Genomic DNA, 25,747 nt, shown 5'->3' with positions numbered 1-25,747 from the left:
GTGTAGACAACTCCAATAATACACAACAAAATAGACAATGACTATCACTATAAATGTAATCTTTGAAAGTGTGGTCAGATGTGATGCACTCACTGGTTCTGTGCCAGGCAGCCAGGAGCCAGGGTGCTGTGGGAGTCGGGGGTGCGCTGCAGACTGGTGAGCTCCAGCATGTCCACCTGCACATCAGTCACGTGACCCGGTAAAGGTTTGAGCACCGTCAGAATCTTCTCCGCCAGGTTGTCGCCATGGTGACCAACAGCTCCTGTGGACCAGGGAACAGGATTAAAAAAAGGTCAAAGCAAATTTCTATTCAGTGTGCACTGTGCAGTAACAGTTGCTGGCGGAATATCAATATCTAGGCTTGCATTTTTATTCTATAGTACTCTGCACTGTAAACGTCTCAGAATGCTCATAGTCTTAGGTCTATAAATCCCTAGACAGGGTCATGTTTTGGTTTGTTTATGTGGAGCGTGACTTGTCTACTTGACACGATACTAGTCCAAAGAGGGAGGCTATAGCCTTGGACTTCACCTGTGAGATCCATTGTTCTGTCCACAAAGATAACTGATGCTTTATTGGGGGCTGTCTTCCTGCGGTTTTTCGCTTGAGGGTGATTGGCCAGCTCCCCTGCGATGATGCGGCTCATTGGACCCACAGCAAAGCTCTCTTCCCTAGTGCCAGTGGCCTCAAACATGGCATTAAGTGCTGAGGCCAAGGATTTGATTTCAATCTGTAGTTCAGAGGGAAGAGAGTGCACGTCTATGTCAACCAGGCTGCCGAACCTCTTCTTCTCTGGGCGCTTTGCATTTATTGACTCTAGGTCGGGTGAGAGCAGGGGGAAGAGATGTGCAAACGTGGGCGTCAGGAGCAGCTGCTGCGACACAGGAGCGAAGACCACCGGAGCATGCATGACTTCAGCCGTGTAGTTCATGTCTCCCATCCACTCGCAGAGCTTTTCTTCAAACTGCTCGAACACAGGGTTCCCCTCCAGTTCTGTCGTGACATTGTTGGCAACCAGGTGCACGGAGTGGGCGACGGTGGTGAAGACAACGCAGTACTGGAAGCGACTGAGGGATATGATGTCTTTAATAATGTCGATTGTTCTACCTTTCAGCAAAGTGCTCACCACGAACACAGCCTTTGGTTCATTCTCACCACATGCTTCGAAGCTGGAGAACTGTTTCAGATTACGGGCTCCAGCCTCAAATAACGTGGCTGCACCTCCGTTCCAGTGGAGGCTCTCTGCACACTTGTCATCCATAAACACAACCGCTTTCTTCACCTTCGACAGTACTTTGCCCCACATCTGGAGGGGGAAATGCGTAAAAGGCTCCGTCGTCAACATGATGCTAATTTAAACACAGCGGAATCAGAGACAGATCGGAGATGTCAGTTAAAAGTCATTCCCAAAACAACAACAAACACACGAGTCTCTTAGAGGTGACGTGGCAACTGCGCGTCGCGATAGATAAACGTCATCGTACACTTTCACTACACCGGCTTGCTGCTTGACAGCATCCTATGAGAACAGCACATGCCACATGAAGTGCCAGTGTTACAGAGATTAAAAATGCATTGTTGGGTTTAGTGTTATTATCATAGATGTAGTATTCACTGCAATTGCCACAACGATATTGTAAAGGATGACAGAGAAAATACAGACACAAGGTAGATTTAATGGTCAGGACAGGATTTGATAGTGATAATTAATGCAATTGGTCAATTCTGACCCACCGCGAGACGGTCACTGACCAATGACAAGGCTGAGCTAATCGGAAATGAGCTGTCCCTTTGTCCCTATAGAAACGTTTTGACAACTGTCAATTTTACCGACAGGACTGTAACGTACGCTGCATACTCATACTGCTATTTGACGTTGTTTTCCTCTAGCCTAATTTTACTCGACAGGTGCCGAGTTTTGGTGTGTTTAAAATTTCCAGCTAACGTTAGCCGGGTAACGGTCAAAAAAACACTGTTTGTTTAATTCGGGTTGAAATGTCTGCAGTTGATTCCGACAAAAATAAAGTTTCCGATGCTAGCAGCGGTGAGGATGAGGAAGAATGGTTGTATGGAGGTAAGTTGAAATAACGTTAGTTAGGCCAGCCGTTGTAAATTAATTAAACGTTTATCCTCTCCATTTCCAGGCTAAATGAGTAAAATTATGATCAGAGAAACCAGCTGACAGCTGTTGAGGCTGCCACACGTGGCCCAGTGAACGCACAACATTGAAGCCACAATAACCGAAATAATACATGCGGCTAATCACTTTTGAAAAAGTTTCACAAAAACATAGGAGATGCTTTTAGAGTTGACGTGTGTGTGTGTGTGTGTGTGTGATTGATTTATCACGTGAACCAGATACCACAGTGACAGATGACAGGGAGGAGAAAGCAGAGGATCAAGTGGCAGCCAGGTATGTCGGGAATTATACTGTGTGTCTTAGGTCTTCCCTCCCACTGCAGTCTATCTGTTAACATTTACAGTGATCCATCCTCCACATTGCCAGATTAGGCCATGATGACAACCCTTTCACTTTTAACATGAATACTTTAAAACAATTCCTGCATTTACCTCAGTTGTTTACAACCATCATTTGGCTTCCCACAACAGCCAGTAGGGCTGTTAGGTAACCCGGCCACAAATTATCATTATATTTTGCTCCTGTATCATTACCCTTATTTTTACCTCACTCACTGGATTCTCCATTAGCTGCCTCTCAAACCACACAAGTGTGACAGTGAGCAGTGAACTAATTCAGAATGAACTGTGCTGGCATGATCATCATTTCCCATGAGAACCAAGTGTGCTTCATTGAAGCATTCAGATCTAATGCACTTTTCACAGCACAATAATGTCAGTGATCGTTATAGCTGTCCAATATATGTGTGACGCCACTATGTGAGATGCCCGAAATGTGCAGCCAGTCATGTGGAACATTAAGAAGTATTTGGATGCTCATTAAATCGGTTGCCAGGCGAGCACTGTTTATTTGTGAGCTGGCAAAAGTCGATGTAAGCAATCATATGATTGGGGCACCAATGATATGTGGTCTGCATTCTGCAACCTCTTTATCTCAGAGTAAATGTAGCATAACTTGTCAATTACAGTAACTTATTGTAACCTACTCCAGAGCTCAGTAATAGTCATGTTTGTGTGTGTGTTTTTGTTCATCTGTCTTTATCCGAAGGAGCAAGCTAATCAAAGGATAACAGTCAATTCTGTTTGTTGTTGGTTGAATGAAAGGCCTGATGCTAAGAGTGGTTAGGATGACCCCCTTCGAGAATCCAACATCTGAACTGTTGTTGATCATTACTGTACATTAGATAAGGCAGAGTTAAAATGTTGTCATTATATATTAGCCCTTTCCAATAAAATGTAAACCATCTGCAGATGATAATGGCATACCTCCTTTCACATATCTTTACCATCTTTGCATATGTGCCATGCAGTAATTGGTTGTGACAGTGAATGCTATTTAATGTTTCTAAGTCGGAGTGTGAATATTATATAATAGTCACCTGATATCTTATTTTCCAGTAAAACTACAATGCCATGCCCTAAAGAGGCCCATGAGAATGGAGCGGACACTCAGGTACTATGCATCTATGACCGGATCTTGACAGGAGTAGAATGAGTGGAGCACTTGGCAAAAAACGTCTGTATTCACTGTACACTTTCTTCCCCAGTCCTCCTGACTGTTTGCTTGTATTCTTGTCACATAGCATCTGTCTCTGTGCTTTGACGTGCATATGGTAATTGCATATTATTGTTATTTTCATACTTTCCTTTTGTTTTTATGGTGTCATTCAAAGGCTGGCCAAGATGACCAAGACAATGACAGTGACAGTGATTATGATGACGATGTTTTTCGTGTAACCATCGGTGATATAAAGACTGAAGACTCATCTCAGTCCACGTGAGTGTGTTGCTGTCTACACTCCATCTCCTCTCTTGAAAACAATGTGGAATTTTTCAGCTTTTTAATGTTTGTGTTGCCCTTTGGGCATAATATCAACATGCACTCCTTTCTCAGAAGCCTCCTTTTGTCAAAATGTATGAGTCTCTGCAATGTTCATTTTGGTGATATGTTAGACTTTTCTTTGGGAGCATCATTTGGAATCACTGCCTAGGGCTTTCAATACACAACCCAGTCTGCAGTGTTTTCAGTGTCTTTGTTGCGATGATGGTGACAATGTGTTGATAATGTGAGTGACTCTTGTTTTCTAGCAGCTCTGGGCACACACCTGTGAATCTGAATATTAAAGCTGAAGGGAAGGTGCATGCAGTCGGTAAGTGGATGATACACACCTTCACCTTTAATTGACCTCTACACTGAGAAACAAAGTCTTCATTACTGCGTGTCAGCTCAGTTGAATGATGTCTTTCCTGGTGTGAAAAATGGATCCATGACCTTTATTACGAATGAATGAATAAATAAATAATGATTACATTCAAACCCTTGACAACTAGCAATGTCAAGAGTGTGAAGTGTCTGTTTCACACCGCTTGTATCCTATCAAATGTTTTACAGTTGGTACTAAATCTAAGGGAGTGGATGCATCGGGCAGTATCAAAGGGATCCCAGTACTGGACGTGGATGTTGAGTCCTTTGAGGAAAAGCCATGGGAGAAACCTGGTAAGCACCTGTAGTGGATTCCGTCTATGGTGTTAGTGTGTTTTTTTCCCTTTTGGGTACCTACTTGGCAATGGTTCAAAGTGTGCTGCTAAGTGATTATATGTCTGCCTGTTCATTACTACATTGTGTTTTTCCGTTCAGGTGCCGACATCTCAGATTATTTTAACTATGGTTTTAATGAGGAAACCTGGAAAGCCTACTGTGAGAAACAGTGGAGGCTCCGTGCAAATTTTGAAAGCATGACCCTGTCCTCCACTAAAATCATGGTAAGAAAGGACATTACGTGTGATTTAGTCAACAGACTAGAATGGATAATGTTCTTTTCGAGCAGAGCATAAACAAAAGAGGGAAAACAATGTAATCTGTGAACCTGAGTCGCCTTGCTTTATTTATTTATTTATTTATTTTTAACTATAAATGAATTATGAGTGGAGAGATTATGAAGCAGAGGATGCTGGCTTCTAAGAATCATTAGTGAGAATATGTTGTTATTCCACTCAGGTCCAGAGGGGGCGCACTGGGCATGGAGAAAAAGACTCCTGGTGTGGTTATCCCTCCTCAAGCAGCCCATACATATCAGCACCCAGGTTGGTAACACACTGTCACTGCCTACTGCCACTGTCCCAGCCCAGTCGTAGTCCAATTGTTCCAGCCAATGCCACTGCCCCACCCCATTCCCCATTCCCTGGTGTAGTTCAAAGCTGCGCCTCGAGGAGCCAACAGCTGGTTGTTTCTGTGTGTGACACAACAACTATCTGGATGTTGCCATCTGGTCCCTATGATCCCATGATAGGCTCAGCAAGTTGGGTTTGTATTGGCCAGGGAGCCCAGTGTTAAAACCAAAGTGTTGAGGTAAACACAGATTTACATCTGTTTAAGGCTGAATTGAAATCTCATGGAAGGTATGTAAACTATAGGGATGTGTCCAAATAATTGTTTATCTGATTCAGAACTTCACAATAAACTTTTATATTTGACAGTTTTCAGACTTTATCTTTGACTTTGACTTTATCATGTTTTTCACTTCTGTATACTCAATCTATTTTAATGGTCTATAACCAAAATTAGTAAATAGAATTAATTTGAAGCAATTTGCACATTCCAATAATGTGCTAATTTCCAATGCTTATAACACATGACAGACTGATAAATGCCTATACAAATAAAGAATAATTATTTGTTATCAGCAGCAACATAGTAATGGAAAAATGTAAATCTTGAGTTGTGCACATTTCTACTTCTGTACCTATCTAAACTTAAATGGGTTGTGCTGTCAAACTGCTCGTTTTCCTCTCCAGTGACGTTCTCACATGTACCTACTGTCCCCTTCACATTAATGGCCGCCGGTGAGGGGAAGCGTTGAGCAGCAGAGCTGGCTGAAGCCTGTGGGGGGCAGGGCTGTTAAGGTCTGAGGTAGACTGGGCCCATGGTGTTTTATAGCCCAATTACAGTCTCCCATCACTTATGGACACAGTCACAAGCAGCAGATGCTTGCCATGTTAGTAAATAGTACCTAATCCCAGCTTGCATTTTGTTCCTATTTATGGACCAGGTGCTCTGTGCCTATGAGTGCTTTTGCACGTGCAAAACCCACCCACAAACACACACACACACATACACACACGCTCCTAGCATCTTTTCCTCAACTCCCTCCCATTTAGCATAATGCTTGTTGAGCATGTCTGATGGAGGTCCACACTGCACGCTGAGGGGGATAGGGTTGACTGGCAGGGCCGCTTAATTAAAGATCTGTCTCTGGATGATGTCCCTCCTCGGCCTCTCCCTCAGCGAGGTTGCCCTTCAGGGGAGGTCACGTGAATCTGAGAGCTATGAGGCGGTCATGCATCTCCCGCCTCTTTCCCTGTGACAGGCCTGGACCAGAGGGGAAGCAGGAAGTCATAGCATGTCAAACACAAATACACACACTCTATTATCCAGCGGATGATGTGTTAAACGAGGCTTTGATACAGCAGCCCTCTCTTTCTCTGAGGATCCGTATTACTACTAGTGACTATTGAAAGCTAAGAGTGGAAACTTGATGCTTGGTTGAAGGAGCACTTACTGTATTGTTTGATCTTGTTGTGTTGTCTCCACTGGTGTTGCCTACATTGCTGTATAGCCAGCCTTGTGATGTAAGTGGGATTTAGTCACACAGGGCTTGGTTACATAAAAGTTTTCCCCCATATTTAAATCCATGTTTATATCCGGAACGTAGGCGAAGTTGCTAAATGTGTGTCAGCTTTCTACTCAGCTATGGTGTTATTATATTTTTATTTGATGTGTATTTAGAGGTGTATTTAAGTGAGTAGCAGAAGAGGCATTAGGGCGCACCATGCCAGTTGATGCAGTTGTCATTTTTTTTTTTTTTTTGTGGTGTATGTTTTTCTGTACTGTAGATTAAGTCCTAGTGACAGAAAGGGGTTAGTGTCCCATCTGGGTGTGTGTTGGGTGGGGGTGGGGTGTTAGGACTGTGAAGGGCTGTTTTGTGAAGTAGAGAAGATGACCCAGATAAGGAGGTTTAATGCGTTAATGGACCTGCAGGGGGTTGTAGGGACACTGGGAGTGAGATGAGGACAAGCTAGGGTTGTTTTTGAAAATGTTATATAATCAAAACCACATGTCTAATTTAAGGTGAGTAAGACTAAGAAAGGCTCACTTATCATCATGCTGTATCAAAGTTTTGCCCCCCACACTAACAGGGCAGTAAGAACGTAGACTAGTAGCTTTACATGTGAAATGTGAAACATGCAAAAACACTCAAACCTTGTATTCCTGTAAATCAAGGGCTATTTCTGGATGTGATGTACTGTGTTTGTTGACATACACACTGGTCATATATCTTTCTGGTCATATTATCTGGTCAACAGAAAGACAAGCGGTACCATTGACGTGATTGGAGGACATTGTGGATCCATCAGCAGGGTGGAAGGGCGCCGACGTCACAGTAATGAAGGAAATAATATACAGGTAGGTTGTTTGTGTGTGTGTGTGTGTGTGTGTGTGTATGTATTTGTGTGAAAGAGGAGGCTATTAACAGGTATACTTACATTACAGGTGCTTTCTGAGACTTCATCTGATGGTGCTAAAATTATTTCCTTCCCCCCATTCAACATTCCCCCGCCTCCTCTTCTGCCTCCTCCATCCAATATCAATTCTGCTCCTCCACTCATCCCTCCACCACGTAAGTCACCCCACCCCCGTGGAAATGTGACACACACACACACACATACACACACATTCATTCGCACGTCCATTCCCTGTTTCTCTTTTACACATACTTTTTGCTGTCTGGCTACCTGTTCAACAGCATTTAAGCAATGGTGAAAATGATAACAACATCTTTGTCGGTTACAAAGATGTTGGTCAAAACTCCAGTGACTGCGGGTTGATTCCCATTGTACCTGAACACTGGGTTTTATACACTGGGTTATAGGCTCATGAAAAATATCCCTAGTATTTATAGGCAAATATCCTTGTCTCTCACCCATTCTTATCTGATGCTCTAATCATGAACAGATGAGCCATCAGGTCTGCCAAGAGGCTCGGGAGTAGATTTAGGCTGAACCCGGAGAGTTTCAGGCTGAAAGGCCCCCATGAGGGACACATCACACCACCCAGCTGTATAAATGACTAATGTCAATCTGGGGGAGTGTGTGTTTGTGAAGCTGCACCATAAGTCATAATAAATAACCCAATGGAAATTGAAGAACAGAGGTGAACATAGATGAGTTCATGTGTGTGTGTGTGTGTGCATGCATTTGTAGACATATGGATGTATGTCTTCCTGCAGGCAGGTGTGCGTAATTCCATCCAGGTGTGAGTCTGTCAGTATTGTCTGTCTTTAGATTTCCTTCTAGTCTTTCAGTGATTCAGAGAAAACCAGGAAGCCCCCCTGGCCCAGGCACACAGCTGAGCGCATGCCATATCTTCATCTTCAAAGATTCCAAAATAGCAATACAGGCTTAGGCCCCCCTACTTACCCCTCACACACCCCCTCCTAAGTGCTGTGAGCCCCATACTGCCTTTCGAACCCGTGCCAGAGCTGCTAATACAACCAAAATATCAAACATCCTGCCGACTCCAGCTTTGAACAGTCAACCCCCGCTTTGAAGTGTATTTGCGTGGCTTTTTATCTAGGCCACTCCCCTTTCTTTAAGTTATAGGCTCTGCCTCCTTTTGTGATGCAAATGTGTAACATGATAAAAATAGCTCCTGGAAAAAGAAAAAAGTGCTGGGCCAGCAGATTGTGGCACAAGAAATGTGCTGAACAGACCGACCGTGGGGAATGGGGCAGAGGGAAAGAAGGGGCTTTGTTTCCTCTGATGCAGTGGGGTCACATTAGCTAGCTAGTTTGCCTGATGGGGGCAGAGTTTGGAGTGAGACTTTGTCATTGCAGCGCTGGACTTGTGTCATCTATCAGTGCAGCACAGCACACAGTCAAGGTGAGGCTGTCTGCTCCCCTGTGCTGCAGCTTATGCTGCCTACAGCCAGTTAGTAGGTCACTATGCTCAGCGTAGCAACAGCGTTTGTATGTGTTGAGAGTGTCTTTTCATTTGGCAATGATGCAATGATTAATCATAGTTGAGCAGGTGTGCGGGACTTTCAGAATAGATGGGGCCATTACAGTAGATGTACAGTACACAGCAGATGCCCTCAGATCAAGGCTATTGATGAGAACTGCATTGACCTCACCAGCTCTCATTATGGCAGAGATCATTTGAATCAAAAAAAGTGGAATGTCACCATTCATAAAATATGTTAAAATGCGTATTTAATGCATAGCAGCAGACAAAGAAACAAATGTTTTTCAGTCCTTGGCCTTTGTCAACATTTCCCAGGGAAAAATATTTTGTGAGCATGAACCGTTTTGATTCATTATCTCAAGAGTCTGCATCCAGTATGGATTCAAAAGTTTGGAATTGAGCAGGCCAGCTTTTTGTTCAGAGGTCATTTGACGAAAAGCTAATTACTTACTAAGCTCTTTCAGGGCAGCAGGGCAATGAGAGGGCATCAGTTCAAGAGGAATTGTGCACTACTGTCAATGCAGAGTGCTGCGTCTGGGGATGGGGGGCGGGGTCATCAGTCTTTCTCTAAGCAAAGTAAATCCAGCCCATAGTGAAGAACAGCAGTATGCGGTCAGATGTAAAGTATCAGCTCCATCTAAAACCCTGCAGCTAGTATAATGGCTCTGTGAAACGTTTGCATGAGAGAGAAAACCACGCAAGCACAATCGGCAGCAATTAGCCCTGAGCCATTAGCTCTCTCATATGCTGCCAAGCATGGAACTCCAGCCCTCATCAAACGGTCACTTGACATCACCACAGGTAGAAACAATTACACACTCACGCTAACATTCATGGCGTGTGGAGACGACTCTGAAGTGGGAGTTGGTAGAATGGTGTGTATTAAGTGTGTATACGTATGCATGTGTTAGTTTGTTTTTGTGTATGCACTACATAGCATTTCTTAAGCACTGTACTACTGTGCGAGGGAGATGTCCCAATTTTGAATCACTTTTAAATACATAGTATTTCACTCTGCTCTACAACTTCTTTGCATAGTCTCATGCAATGACTTCATCCATTCGTTGTAATGAAGCCAATAACTGGAGAATCCTTGTTTCACGTATTTGTGTGCATGCTACACACTCTTTCCTTAGTGAATCACATCATTGTCTTTGGGTTAGTAGACTTCAAAGGAAATGCCTGAAGCTAGACCTGCAAGTAGACATCATCTTGAAGGCTCTGTGTCCTCAACACTGCACCACAGGGTTTCCTCTCTCAGGCCGTTAGAAGTTAGTGTGTGTGTGTGTGCCTTCCCATGTTCTTCTGTGCTCTTCCCTTGAGTGTCCCAAGTGTCTGAGGTATCAAAGGCCTTGCTGGGTCAGTCTTCCATAGTGGGCAGTTCAGGCCCTCTCCTCTCTGTGGGACGGGCATGTGAAAGGGAAGGAAGATGTTCTACATTTCACTCTCAAAGCAGGGGAGCTCCATACTCTTTTTTCATATTCCAGCTTATACTTCCAACAGCTCTTATTTTTTTTCCTCCTGTTTCAACCTTTTTTGCGTTCTTCATGTTGTTGAAAACTGCTCTGAGCCGCTCGCACATCAGGGGTCTTTATGGAAAAACAGAAAGGGATGGCGTCCAGATGTGAATGTGTATTTGTGCCTCTTCAAAGGAGTGAGTGTGTGTGTGTGTGTGTGTGTGTGTGTGTGTAAGCGTACTTGCAGTGCGGAGTCTAAGTATGTGATTTAGAACTGATTGTGTTGCTTGGTCACGTAGGATTCTAGCATTATAACAAGTGGGGCCATTAACTGTGCACCCAAGCATTTGACTCACCCTGTTTTATTGATGGGAAAAGCCACCTAGGCCTTGCTACATTTTGTTGCTCTGACATTTTGAGGCTGTTCTAATTTCTCCATCTTGAAAGGAGTAATGCCATAAAGGAGTTCATGTTGGTAGTTGTAGTGATGTTGGTTGGTGTGATGTTTTGGCTTGTGTGCCTGTTTTTTGTGTTCCACATATTACTGCTGACTATTGATACATATTGATCTTCCCATGTTAAAATGCTTTCCTAATATTCCCATCAGTATCCCTCCACTTGATACATATTTCTGCTCTGTTGGATACTGAATGGTGTGTGAGTAGTAGATGATGTTGAGATGGTTGTTGGTTTTCTTCAGTCACCACTGGGTGATGTTTATGGCACAAGTTGATGGATAGATACCTGCTGTGCCTGAGTGTACTGACAAACTGTACCTGTTTGTGCTCACTTCAAAAGATATGTGTTCTAATGACTACATTAACATGTAGGCCATAGTAGGATCATCTGTCCAACCCAACTAAAAAGTAATTCTCATCTGTTAAAATGCTTGAGAGTACTTGGGAGCTGCTTTGTGCACACTCTATGGTGCTCTGTCAATATCTTTCTTTGATTGTCAGTTTGCAAGCTACTGTAAATAAATCTATGATAGCCAGCCACCTATGCACTGCATTTGCACATACATTGGAGTATAAGCGTTGAAGGCAAATCTAACACGGAGGACTCCAAGGATAATATTATTGGCTAATATTCTCATTTTGAAGAGCCTGGGAAAGGGTTACCCCAGCTCTTTCATCAGGTTTAAATTTTCTGATTGGGCTTACTCACATTATTTTTTATCTCATGAGTTTATATGAGATAATTTCATATGGAATAGTCCTAATCACTGGGAGGCACCTGACTTGATTGTAATGGCAGCCTCTCCTCTCCCATGCAGCTTTCCCTCACCCTCCAGGAGTCCGTCCTCCCCCCCTCATCCCTAACTTGGACAGGTGAGTCCCTAACTCTGTGTGTGTGTGTGTGTGTGTGTGTGTGTGTGTGTGTGTGTGTGTGTGTGTGTGTCCTCTGCAGTACCACAGAGCTCTTTCTGTCTGCGCAGGCTGCAGAATAGGAGCAGGAGAGACAGCAGGTGGGACAGAGACAGGGACAGGGGGAGAGAACACAGATCTTTGACCAGTGACGTTGGACCCTGTAGCAGCCACAGGCAAGAGACAAACTGAGCAAAAATGCAGGAGGAGAGAGAAAAAGGAGGAAAAACATAAGATAGGGATTAGTCTAAAGATCATTAAGGAAAGGTGCATTAGTGTCGAAAAATTGAAACAAAATGACTGCTGTTAGAACCAATAGCGGATGTAGGCGTTGGCTAATGTCTGAGACAGACCTGATGTTTCCTATCTGACATCAAGAGAGAACACATATTTGGTCCCATATTTAGGTTTTCTGACATCGATGCTTTTCACTCTGAGCTAGAGTGGTTTTAGCACTGTACACTGTGCTCTGTTAGTAATCTTGCAGCTGGACCAATGGCCAAATAAGGTAGAAAGCAAGACAGCAGCCCTGTTTGTGACTCCAATCTCCTGTTTATCAGTATCCAACGCATCCCCCACTCCCCTGTTCCGCTCCAAGTCACAACCTCTCTGCATACTCCCACATTTCAGCTCTAATTTACACCACTTAGATCACAAGTGGGCCACATTGTACCTCAGGCTCTCCTGCATTTTCTTACATAGGTCTAAATGCAGTTCCACTCCTATTTTGTTTGCTACTACGGCTTATTTCCCTTGGATGCTGCCTGTATCCAGCCTGTCTCAATCTATCTCTCAGTTTGTCTGTCTCTCTGGCTTCCTGTCCCTTCATCTTTTTCTCTTTTCTGAATCCTCCTCTTTCCCTTTCCCCTAATTTTCTGTGTCTACGTGTGCCTGAATTCACTCTGTACTCGCTCCTGAAGGATGGTTCCTCTCACATCTCAGTCCATCTGCCAAATCCTCACATCCTTCAAGGACTTTCCGTTCCTCTGAACTCTGCCAGCCATCTCCCTTACCATTTATGAATCATTTCCTTTTTAACATCTCTCTTACACACACATGTGCAGACTGTACACAGATAGTCCTGGCTTTAGTATTGCTGCTCAGCCTTTCCCTTGGGGATATTAGGAACAGCAGGTACTTCTGGCATGATCTGCATCCTGGCTGCCCATGCTGTTTGGTAGGCCAGGGGCCCATAGGGCTCCCAAGGTCCATATTTAGTATTAGACCACACTTGGTGGGTATCAGTCTTGCTCACTAAATCTGACACCTCTCTCATGTGAGGGCCAATGTAGCTTCCCTTTATTGATGCACTAGTGCTGTATCAGTGGCAAGGTTCTTCCTCACTCCTCACTCTAGGGGTGTCAAAGCCATATATCTGTTCGACCATTAAAAGCACTAGGGTTGCAGTTTAGATGAAGTTGTAATTAATCAGTGTTTATGATGATGAAATACATAGGCCACAGGGAGAGAGGTGTAGGCACTGAGTGGTGTAGAGTGCTCTGATGAACCATTAAGCATATAGTCATTATCCCCCCTGCTGGAGGGCCTAGCTGGCAGCCTTGCACTGGCTCTTCCACTCACTCATTCTGCCTCCATTCACAAACAAGCCTCTCTCCATCTCTATATCTGCATCATTCCAGAAAGAAAATGTGCGAGAGAGAGAGAGAGAGAGAGAGAGAGAGAGAGAGAGAGAGAGCTGGCTAGGCCAGTGCTGGAGTAGCAGGGGGAATGATGGACCTGCTTGCCAGAGGATTTATAGAGCAGTGTGTTTGGACTCACACCTGATGGGAAGCAGTTCCCTTGGATGGACCTCATACACGGCCAGTTCACCTTCAGCCCGCTCGGAAGTTTTCAATCGGAAGCGGGTGTGGGGCCAGGCCATGTGTATGGGTAGAAGATCCAGACAGTATCAGTAATACACCCCCCAACCCTGCCCCATCCCTCCATCCTTTTCTCCATCCTTTCCTCATGGGTTGGCGAGCGCACACTGCGCCTTGACAACCAGCCAGTCACTTCAAACACTGGGGAAACAGAGCCGTGCATTTGAAAAAGCGCTTTGATCATGAAGTTACCAGACCCGTTCAGTTACCTTCCCTTCTTTTTATTCATCCTTAACTTTGTTTGTTCACCCTCTTTCTTTTATCATTCGTTAAAATGAATGACCTCCTCCTGAATATATGCTGGTTTCCACAAGGAAAATTGACTGCTGTTAGGCCGTTTGTTGACATACAGGGGGTGGACAAAATAACAGAAACAACACGAATAAAAGGAATTTAACTTTGAAGTGACTAAATCAATTGCAAATGCAGCTACACAAGGAAGTCATTAAGTTGAATGACAATTGGCAGTATGTGTCAGCTTTAAAAGAGGTATTACAATCAGCATTTTTGCATGTATTTTGAGAGCAACATAATGCAACGGAGTTCCAAACAGGCCAAAGAGTTGGTAATGAATGCATGTTGATGCATCAGTTACAGAAACTGCAAAATGATTTAACGTGGCGAGGGCAATGGTCTCAGAGCATATGCCAAACACAGAAAAAACTGCACTGGCAAAAAGAAACAGTGGTCCCAAGTCAAACCTCACTGACAGGAATAGATAGACACTAAGAAGGAAAGTTGCTAAATAATAAAAAAATGATGGCTTCAAAATTGACTGCAAAATGAATCAACACCTCTGGGACACAGTTTCAACAAAAACTGTACATTGTGAGCTTCACAAATATTGTGTTTATTGCACTACTTCCATTCAGAACCCCCTTGTATCCAAGGCGTGTTTTCTCAGTTCAGTTGAAGGGTCCTCTATGGGTTGAGAAAACTCTGCAACACTTGGGTCTATGCAAGCCTTTCCAATCCCATTGGATAAACTCAAAAATACATGGTGGTCAAGCTAAAAACAAGGCTGTTCTTAGTTCTTGAAAAGTCAACAATCAGAGACACAAGGTTTCCACCCGACAGCGATGATAACCTGGTCTAAGGAGCACAAAAACTTGACCCCTGAGTGATTGGAATAAAGTAGTGTGGTCTGATGAGTCGCCTTTCTCCCCTTGTCTTCAACATCTGGACAGGTTTACGTTTGGAGAAAGCTGAAGCATGCTTTTAACTCACAATGTGTTAAAAAACTGTCAAACATGGCCATCTAAACAGCCATCTCATGGGAGTCATTAGGTGTGATGATTGCACCATAGGGTGTGCCTGGTCGTGTAAAATGACCTCTCGTTCCTTGGCCATTATACGACCATGTAGAGCAAACACTGTTCCCTCATGATGCTCTCCTATTCCAAGGTGATAATGCTCCCCTACACACTGCTAAACAAATCCAGGAATGTTTAATGAACACAAGAATGAAGTGTTGCCTTCCATGACCTCCCCAGTCACCATACCTAAACATCATTGAGCCTTTATGGGATCTTCTAGACTGTAGAGTGTGAAGTAGATTTCTACCTCCTCCATCCCACAAAGAACTGGAGGCTTTCCCTCTTGAAGAATGGTTCAGTATCCTATTACACACAGTTCATGACTCGTATGACAGCATGCCAAGGAGGACTGAAGGTCTGTGTTTGCCCCTGGTTTTTATATATGTATGTATGTTATGTAATCCAGGATTGTGATATGCCATCCAGGCATTGTAGGTTGAGCTGGATGTATTTGAAGCCTGGTAGACCGTTATCTGTCTGTAGATGTGCTATCTGTCTGTCCTCAAAAGTCCCAGGCCACTGCTTCTCATCACCCTCTGGGCCATTTTACTCTTCTGTATTATGAAATCTCTGGACTCTCTGGACTGATACATCCACATCTGAAAATGAATATCATCAAAAGAGTATGATTTAAAAACCATGAACTAATCAAGTGATGATATTGACAAGCACTTGTGTCACACACATGTACAGTATCCAGCCTACTTGTATGTTTGTAATATAGAATGTGTTGAATCACATGGAGTAAGTTTTCATGTCTGAGTTGACAGTATGGTCACATTTTCTTTTTGAATTTCTTTTCTCATTTTCAGCGGATTCTCTGGAAGTCCCCCAATTCCACCATACCCATTTTCTCCAGGTATATGTCTACTTCTGTATAAAAGACAATATCAGAAATACATAATGCATGAGGCAAAACTTTTGGGCTTCAGCTTGTGTACAAAGTATGCTATGCTGGATACGCTGTAGCCTTTACATACAGCCTAATCAACCAAAAATGAAATTGAGTGATGCATCTGAATATATTGTGCATGGTGCTGTGTTAATGGATTTCTCCAGAGGAATAGCCAACAGTCAGCCATTCAGAGAATTTCCTCATTCTTTGCTCCCTCCGACATTTTTCACAACTGTCTTGGGTTCTGGAAAACTGAGCCATTTCCTTCAGGACAAAGCAAATATGTGATTTGGCCCTGGACACCAGTGGGCTTCTATTAGATCCTTGCACATTTTCAGCTGTTTGTTTGAGAAAGTGTGCTGTCACTGCCTTTTATCACAGCTGAAGAAACTTTTGTTATGTATTTTCTTTTCTTTTCAATAGAAAATATTGTTAGTACCTGTCCTACATATTCTGTTTGAATTTTTCTTGTCTGTACGTCCTAAATATGCCATTTGAAAGAATGTTGTTGTTGATGAAGTATTGCCCTTGGAAGTTACATTACTCATTCATAGCAATGTTTTTTGGAAGGTTCCTTTAACAGAAAAATGACATAAAGGGGTCACAGGGGCTGTTCTTGATTGCAGTTACTTGATAAATACTTAATATATCCATTGTTTTATTATTATTATTTTTATATTTTCATTTATTGAGTAATAAAAATTGATAATGCAGTTGTCTGCTGCCGTTGTTTATGTCCTATCCAGTTATCTGCCTAGCTTGGCTTTGTCTTTCCTCTTAGGTGTACATCCTCTGATCCCAGGGAGCGTGACCTCCTGGGCGGGAGTGATTGACAGTGCCAAGGCCTGGGAATACTACATACGGCAGGATAGAGAGCGAGAGCGTGACAAGGGCAAAGACAGATCCAGAGAGCGTGGCCGTGAAAAAGACAGAGGCAGAGATAGAGAGAGGGAGCACAGTCCTTCTTCTCAGGCACACAACAGGTGGGTCTCAATGACCTAAAATAATAAATATTCATAAGCAGATATAATTGTCTGAACTGTTAATGTATGCTCTAGATAAGTAAATTTACTGTATGTGATTCTTAAGCCTGCTTCCCTTTTGTGTACCATGTTCATCAAGCACAAAACACCCTGCACCCTCTTCCTTCCCATGTACTTCACTCTTTCCTTTCTACCACTCTGGTGCCTCCACAGTGGGGCAATGCAGATGTGTGCTGAGCAGCTGTGGGCTTCTGGACTGGGCACTGTACAGATGTATTGGTTCTGATCCGTCTATTCTGGCCGCCTTCAACATATGTGCATGTGCAGACTCACACACACACAGACACACATGTGCAGCAGGCAAGATTTACTGTAGACGGGCTGATTGAAAAGCTGAGAGGAAAGAGAAACGGAGCGGAGAATGATGAGGGGAGGAGTGCAGACCAGACTAATGACTGCCAGGTGAGAGAGGAGAGGGAAGAGTTGGGGTGGGTGTTGGGTATAGAGGAGTGGCCTTGGCACCAGAGCTGGGTAGTACTTTAGAGGGATGTTGGAAGACTTGATAGTGGGTGGAAACTGATAGTAACTGTAGGAGCCTGCGTTATATTGACTGCCTCAAGGGGCAGAGTACACAGAGGGAAATGTTTTGTGGGCCTGTGAAGTCCTTTCTCCAAAATGTACATAAAATGACCTCAATTGTTTGCACGTGTAATAACATTGTGTGTATGTCACTTTTATTTATAGTAAAATGTAATTTAAGGATGTGCCAAGATTACCCTCTTGGTATTTAGACTATTTTCATTGGAGGGAGGAAAGGATTGTGATGTGAGACTGCAAGCGGTGTCTCACATGTAAATCTCCAGTTGATAGCAACAATAATAATACAATAATAATAATAACAATAACAACAACAATAACAATAATAACTGTTGTGTAGAAATGCAAATCTTTTGTGAAGGAACGTAAAACTAACGCAAGGGAACGCAAAACCATTTCAAGGCCAGGCGAAACTGTTGCAAGGGTATGAAAAAAATATTTAGGTTTTCTGGTGTAGTGAGATTGGCCAGGGTGATTGTTTGGGGAGAGATGGAAAGGTTGCAGTCTGGATGAGGGAACATGTATTTGCCAGCCAGTATCAGGCAGTAATTGAGTGTACGCTCTGCTGCGCGGAGCTTGGTCCCTGCCTCCCTGTGGCTTGCAGACGACGAGCACCAATCTGATCTCGGCTCCAGATTTCACACAGTGCCCTACTGCCCTACAGTCTGACAGCCAGCATGCTGCAGCATGTGCACTCAAACACTCATGCCTACACACACACACAAGCCAATTCCTGCCCTACATTTCCTCGGCACACTCACTGTTGACCAGTAGCCAGATGTCTCTTTAATTAATATCAACTGAGGCAGCTGCCAACTATAATACACACATACACATCCTTCCTCCTACTCACACACTCTTCAGCTGACCTAAGGCTCATATATGAGGGATAATGTGCCATTTTGCATTGATAGAACATTTTCAAGCAGACATTGTAAGTTGAATAAGAGTGCATTGCCAATATTGGCAGCTCCATAGCCCCATATATCCATGTAGTTGGTATCATTCACCTAAGTCTGCAAATCATACTGCAAACACATGTCAATGTAGACTCGGATAATGTAATTTTTCATTCTGGGTCTATGGTTGCAAAATTCCTGCATCAGCTAGTGTATGAGTTTTACTGTTAATCAACTCACTTGGACATAAGTGCAATAAAGGGAAAATGGCAAAGTGCACATATCACTGAAAATATTACATCCGAGTCCCCATGTATGTACTCTGTTCCTACATTATCATAATCTGTTCAGCTTTTCAACACTTAACATCCATCCACTCAGTCCTCCTACAGACATGCTTACTTAAAGTAGTGTGCTTTTGCCGGAGTGTATGTGTGCTTTAGAAGGCTGAGTGCAGGATTGTATACGGAGAGCCCAGAACTGTATTCTGGGTCAAATGAGGGAAGTGGGACGTGGTGACAGCTGGGAAGCTGTAGGCTAACCGCAGAAGAAGATAGGAAGTGTGGGACAGGCATGTGGGTGACAGGCACACAGGGAGTGTGAGAGAGAGTGGGCTATTCTCACCATGGATTTGTTATAATGTCACAGGCACAATGGACCACTCCTGTGGCCCAGAGTGCGCTGTTTGCCGCGCTCACACCTTCTGGGCTCCGTTGACGTGGATGCCCTACATTCTAGTCATGTGATCAGGCTTCGTACTGTGCATGTCACACGTGTGTTCTACAGGCTGCGTGTTTTCTGTTACATTGATTTATGGTTGTGCTCAAGACTATTTTTAGAATGGAAGAGAGTGGGAGGTATTGTGTTTGTGTGTGTGTGTGTGTGTGTGTGTGTGTGAGAGAAAGAGAGAACTTAGCATAGCCTGGCTGCTAGCCACCCTTATTGTTTATTGGTGACCAAGGTCAGTGTGTGTGCCATTCTGTGCATTTTGGCTGCTGTTGGAGGAGCTCTGCTCTGTAGCCCAGATGCCCTGTGCTGAGTGACTCACAGGCAGCGTGCGGCACGGCAGCCCTCTGGGCATCAGCTACTGGTTATCAGCTGTGGTTGTGACTGCATGCCTTGGATTTAACACCACCGCTAATAGATTCCATGAGGTTAACACTCACATTTTCACCCATACATTGATCTAGAGTGAGTAATATTGTTTTTGTCTTACCCTGCCTCCGCCTCCCTCTCCCTCTGCCTCTCCTGACGAGTGCAGGCTGGACAGCTGACTGGCCATTTGGTCAACACTTGTCCCCTGAATGTGATCTCATCTCTGGATGATGAATGTGGAGGACCATGTCTTCTTTCCAGCTGGCACTGCCTCAGACTCTCTCATCTCTTTCATGTGTGCATGTGTGCATATGTGCATACACGTACAGAACTTTTATTAGGGTTTGGAGTGTTAATGGCAACCAATATGTGCGATATCCACTTTCTCTCTTTGTCCATTTCTTGCACACGGCATCAGTTCACAGTGCCTGCAGGGTTCCAGACCATTTGGCACTGGTGCCACCCACATATTTAGTGGGTGGCACCGGTACATAATTTTGTGGCACCAATATTTTGGACTGCAGACTACTTCACACACTTTTTGGTGGCTGTTTTATTTTAGACATGACGCAGCAGAGAGCTACTTCATGCTGTGGGGGCTGAATAAAGAAGAAGGACATGTAATTGATGTAATTGATAGCCCATTTTGGCTAATAACAAAATGGGCTAGCCTTTATCTGAAATTACCAACATTCTCGGTATAGAAACATCAGTTGTAGAAAACACAAAACCTTGAATTTAGTGTCTTTCTTTTCTTATCGAAAATTATGAATCCAAATTTCGGAGAATGGGCTGGGTGTTTTTGTCAACTGAGGAGCGTTGAAAAATGTTGTAAAATGTAAAAACAATTCCTGAGGCTTCTATGCTGTAATTTTCTTATTCCAACACCGTGTCCCTACACTGGCAACCATTTGACTGTGCTCTTGGTTTTATGTGAGGTGGTTGTTGCTGTGTTAATGCTAATGACTCTAAGCAAGTACAAATGTGGGCCTTAGGTCTTAATCCCTGCTGTCTCCAAATATTGAACATATTCAGCTTTGTACTCTGAACAACTCTGCCCCTTAAGGCTCTCTCTCTTTTTTATATTGAGTGGGTGAGTGGTAATAAGCTCGCCAACAATGTTTGAGCTGAGTGTGTCTGCATTAGAGGTGCACCGATAGTATCTGCAGTATTGGGATCAGCATAGATCCAGCTCCCAAGTACTTGTACTCTGATCCGCAAATGAAGCTATTCTGATTCCAATACCTTAATTACACACGCTTTGGCGCAATAAAATACTTTTCCTGCAGGAAGAAAAATGTCCGCAGTGTAGTGATTCTTTAAGGCCAGTGAAGATGATTCTAAAATTGCAAACTGCAAGCTGTGCCAAGGTGTCTCTGGCATGAGAGAGAGAGAGAGAGAGAGATAGAGAGAGGATTTTCTGGGAGAACTATATTTTCATTCACTACAGATTCCCCCTTAAAGGCAGTCAGTAAGATTTCCACTTTAATCTAGCCCATCTTCTCAGAAGGTCAAAAGATGGTGGAGGGATGAACTTCCAATCTATTCATTCCCAATTTGGTTTGTTGTCCCCTGTATTCAGCTCAATGTAGTTTTTATGGGTCGTAATAAACTAATAAGGACGTGTTTTAATCACTTTTGTGGTTCAACTCTTGGAGATTACATTGGCCCTTGAGTGTGTATTGAACAGCACTCCCAGTGAACTGAAGCTACATCAAGCTCTACAGTGAAGTAATAAGGCCAGGTTGAAAATAACCAGAATTATCCTTTAACACTCAAGATGGCACTGAGCTAGTGGACACCAATTGCAGTGCTAGCGCTTTGTGTTTCTCTTTATTTTTATTACTTTCTTTAGTGCTTTAAGCACTTTTCTTACTTTACAACCAGACTTGGAAAGTATGTTGTCTTACACTCAGGAGTAGATGATCACCCTGTGGCCGGCAGCTGGCCCAGGTCCGAAAAAATCGGAAGGGAAAAGGGAAGAGAGCCGGGGTGAAGATGAGAGAGAGAGAGAAGAGAGATTTTAAACCCTACCTTCCACCAACTGTCATGGGGAAACTGAGATTGCTGGCAAACGAGATGGATGAGCTTTCCGCCTTGGTCAGGACCCACAGGGGAATATTGTGAACACAGCCTAATGTGCTTCACAAAGACATGGCTACATGGGAGTACTCCACAAGCTGGAAGGTTTCCTACTGGTACGAATGGACAGAGGGAAACAGAGTGATGAGAGGAAAGGAGGGGTTCTTGCCATTTTTGTTAACCCTAGATCACATCTAGTGTATCTAGCAGCTAATGTCTGTAGTCCGGGTATTGAACTGCTGGCTGTGGGCTTGTGGCCATATTACCTGCCGTGGGAGTTTTCATACACCGTTGTTTACATTGCACCCTCGGCCGATGCGTCCGCAGTGCTTGACATCATCCGTTCAGTTTGCACAGGATTACAGACACAGCATCCCAGCACCGTAAAAAGAACTAGACACTGGCCTTGCTGTATGTAAATGTTAAGGACTTGTATATAGAGGCTCTACAGGGCTGCTTTGATTGCACAGACTGGAACTTGCTTTGTGAGGCACACGGTCAGGACATTAAGGGGCTCTCCCACTGCATAATGGATTATGTCAGTTTCTATGAGGACACTACAATTACAACGGAAACAGTTTGCTGTTCTCCAAATAACAAACCCTGGATCACAAAACACATTAGGATCTGTCATTCCTCAATAGGAAGGGCTGGGGATAGGGAGGAAGTTAAGTCTGTCCAGAGGGAGCTGAAGAGGAGAATTAGCGATGGAAAGAATGCCTACTGGGAGAGGATTGAAAAACAACTACAGCAAAATGGTGTGAAGGGAGTGTGGAGTGGGATGACATGGATCACTAGCTATAGGCAGCCAGGCCAAATAGTGGAAGGGTACAAGGATAAAGCAAACGAGGAAGTGAAAGGTAATCCTGTTTTTCAACAGGTTTGACACAGGGACCCCAGGCCAGTACTACTGCTACTTCAATTTTTCCCCCCGATCTATTAAATGACATGAATTAAGTAACGAACTTGACAAAGTATGTGGCTAAGCAGAAAAATGGTCATAACTCATCGACTGTGTGTCCAATCTTGACAAAACTTGGTAAATATCTTCTGTAGAAGAAATTAACTTTGTTCATGGACTTTGTTTGCACACTTGCATTTTGAAACTTGTCACAAGGTGTGACTCAACACCAAGTACTTGAATATGACTGTAATTGGTCAAAAGCTGGCGGTATAATCGCCTTCCAAACTCAAAATTGAAAAAATAATCTTAAAAATTATTTTGTAATCTTAACAGTTTTGTTGAAAAGGCAGCAATTTTTGAGGACAGTGTCGGCTGAAGTGAGATAAATCTTTTGTACTCTGGTACCTCCCACCAAATCTGAAGTTGCCCCCTCTGTTTATAGCAAAAACAAACTATAATCCAATAGCATTGTCCTCCTACACTGTAAATTCCTGAAAAAACCCCAATATGATTTCTAAAGTCCTCATACCTTCATTAGTAAAGATATCAAAAACTGAGCTTACAGTAGATCAAAATGTCAAAAGTGTCAAAAGTGACATGGTTTGATCAATCTTTATTAAAGCATAATACTGTTAATAGTCTAAAGATGATAAAGATGATGCTTGTAAAGCCATGATGAAATTGATTTATGGGGAGTTCTATTAGCGTGCTATTGTTATTTGTGAAGCTTTTAATCACAGGCTGCAGTATTCACATAATATCACCTCAGCATAGCTGGCGGTATGAGTTTGCTAAAACAGCTTTTATTTTGAAAAATCCGGACCGGACTACACTTTCCAGACCACTGGTTGTTAACCATATAATGTGTTTGTTTCTGTTTCCTCTTTGTGCTTGGATCCCTACAATAAATTAATAAATAAATGCAATTGTTACTGTAATAATTTCATAACAGGCCAATAGTAGGTGAAATGAATGACTGTTAATTGAGTAGTACTTGGATCAGTACTTGTATCGGCTGATCTACTTAGTAATGTGCTTGGCACTTGTATTGGTTCTGAAAAATGAGTATTGGTGTGCCTCTAGTCTGCATTGTCATTGCACCATTCTCACCATATTTGTTGTTGAGGTGATGAAATCCGTGCTCTGTGTTAAAACCTTTAACTAGACCTATCAGTGTAGTCTGAGTTGACTGTTCCAAGAAGCTCTTAGCCCAGGAGGAGTCTTTAGATTAGGGATGGACAGCCATGTGCCATAGAAGGCAGGTCTTCATTCCAACCAAAGACACCAGTTATTTCACTGATTAGTTCCTCTCAGGTTGAGGATGTGCTAACCAGTAAAATTACCTGGTGTAGTTTTTGGATGGAATAAAAACCTGCATACTCTTGGCTCTCCATAGCACATGGTTGCCCATCCCTGCTTTAGATGCTGTCACCGTGCCCTTCTGTGTGGATGTGTGTTTTCATGTGTGTGCATGTGTGTATGTGCATGTGTGTATACAGAGGTCATTCGAGGGGAGAAAAGGTGTGAATTATGCCACTTTTCCACCACATGGTACCGGCTCAACTCGCCTCAACTCGACTCGACTCTATTCGCTTTTGGTAGTACCACTTGGTTTTCCACTGCAGATAGTACCCCCTCAATGTGCCCCCCCCGCCACACAACTGGTAGTCATGGCGACGCAGCATGAAACTGCTGTGACGTCATCTTCAACGCGACACACAGCAATAATGGAGGATATCGAAGGGATGGTGTTCTTGATTCTCGGTATGTGGCTGTTAGTCACAGCAAGGAGACATATTTTATTTCAGAAGAGGCTGAAGGCAGCAAGACAAAAGACTACTGTAAAAAAACAGGAGAGTTTGGGAAATCCTACATCAAAGCTCAGACGACGAGACGACTTTGGTTGCTCAAAGGCGACGCAAGAGGGTAAGCTAACCACGGTGTGGTTTTGCGGGTTGCCATTTAATAGTAGTTAATTAAATTCAAATTAAGTTAAGTTAAAAAATTGCGGCCGCTACAGTAGCTTGGCTATTTAAATATGGCGGGTTTGTGCAGGATGTCCCGTGTCGCGTAATGATGACGATTCTCTCTGACCAATCAGTAGTTTGCAGTGTTTTCATGTCACATTTTGGTATTGCCTCAGCTCGCTTGGAACCTCGAGGTGCTACCAAAAATCGAGTTGAGCAGGTACCATGCGGTGGAAAAGCGGCATTAATGACTGATCCTGTGAGAGAGTGTGTCCTCACGGGACTGCAGGTCCTACAGTAAATAATGGAGTTGTTTTGTTGAGCTCAGAGGATACTGCAGCGAACCTGCCTTGGCTTTAATGTAAAGGTCACATGAGGGCACTCCAGGAGTGGGCTCTTTGTTCCTCAAAGGCTGGAGGAGGGGTGGGGTGGGGGGTTGCTATTAAATCTCAGCCAGGCAAATGGCAGACAGATACCATGATCCACTGCCCTGAGTTCTGCCTTCCCCACTGGTGGAGAGGAAAGAAAGACCCAAAATGATCATGCCTTGGGGGGGTCATGAGGCCTTGTTCCCCTTGTACTAGTTTCCAGCGAAAACGCCCCGTTTCAAACTGTATGCAATTGCATGTATGGTTGTTTTCAGTGAGGAGGAGCGAACGAGGCACAGGGACACTACAGAGAGAGGGTACGACTGCCACAGAAGTGACAGATACAGCCGAGAGAAAAAAGAGCGATCCAGAGAGTGGAGGCGCAGAGACAAAGATGAAGAATGGCTCAAATCATCACGCAGGTGCAGCACACATGCACATACACTCACATGCTCCTAAACACAGGCGGTGTTCAAAATGGGGTACTACTTACACTATACACACTACATGCATATAACTCTATGGCACATGAAGTATGTTTAGTATGGTAGTATCCCAGTCCGAACACGACCACAGAGTGAAGGAAAGCGAGAAGGCAGAGAATTGTCATGTGATTGTGTCGCCCATGTCCTCAACAGCAGCAGCAGGAGGAGGCATGGTGGTGAGGAGGACAGCCACCATAGACAAAAACACAAGAGGGCCAAGAGAAGTGGGGAGGACAAGGAGACCAGCAACGAGCTCTCCACTGATGAAGAGAACCAATCATAACCCCAGTGAC

The 25,747-nt window shown here is 43.7% G+C and overlaps 2 protein-coding genes across 2 annotated transcripts in view; one reads left to right on the top strand and one right to left on the bottom strand.

Moving 5' to 3' along the window:
• Positions 1-1,424, bottom strand: part of scfd2 (sec1 family domain containing 2) — a 77,161-nt gene extending 75,737 nt beyond the window's left edge. Inside the window, exons 1-2 of the mRNA XM_071539064.1 lie at positions 532-1,424; positions 94-262 (exon numbers count right to left, since the gene is read on the bottom strand). Of these exons, the coding sequence (XP_071395165.1) occupies positions 94-262; positions 532-1,345 (983 nt within the window). The 5' untranslated portion in view covers positions 1,346-1,424. The remainder of the gene's footprint in view (positions 1-93; positions 263-531) is intronic.
• Positions 1,425-3,547: 2,123 nt separating this feature from the next.
• Positions 3,548-25,737, top strand: fip1l1a (FIP1 like 1a (S. cerevisiae)). The gene is made up of 9 exons (XM_071539023.1): positions 3,548-3,592; positions 3,813-3,916; positions 4,231-4,289; positions 4,532-4,636; positions 4,778-4,914; positions 7,463-7,603; positions 7,691-7,817; positions 11,893-11,947; positions 25,608-25,737. The coding sequence occupies exons 1-9, from the start codon at positions 3,548-3,550 to the stop codon at positions 25,735-25,737; spliced, it is 903 nt and encodes a 300-aa protein (XP_071395124.1).
• The last annotated feature ends 10 nt before the right edge of the window (positions 25,738-25,747 follow it).

Source organism: Centroberyx affinis, unplaced genomic scaffold (genome assembly GCF_046629955.1).
Source record: "Centroberyx affinis isolate AG114_WGS23_722 - 3 ecotype Tasmania unplaced genomic scaffold, CSIRO-AGI_Caff_v1 ptg003390l_1, whole genome shotgun sequence".
Classification (NCBI taxonomy): domain Eukaryota; kingdom Metazoa; phylum Chordata; class Actinopteri; order Beryciformes; family Berycidae; genus Centroberyx; species Centroberyx affinis.
This window is presented reverse-complemented; position numbering and strand designations above follow the sequence as displayed.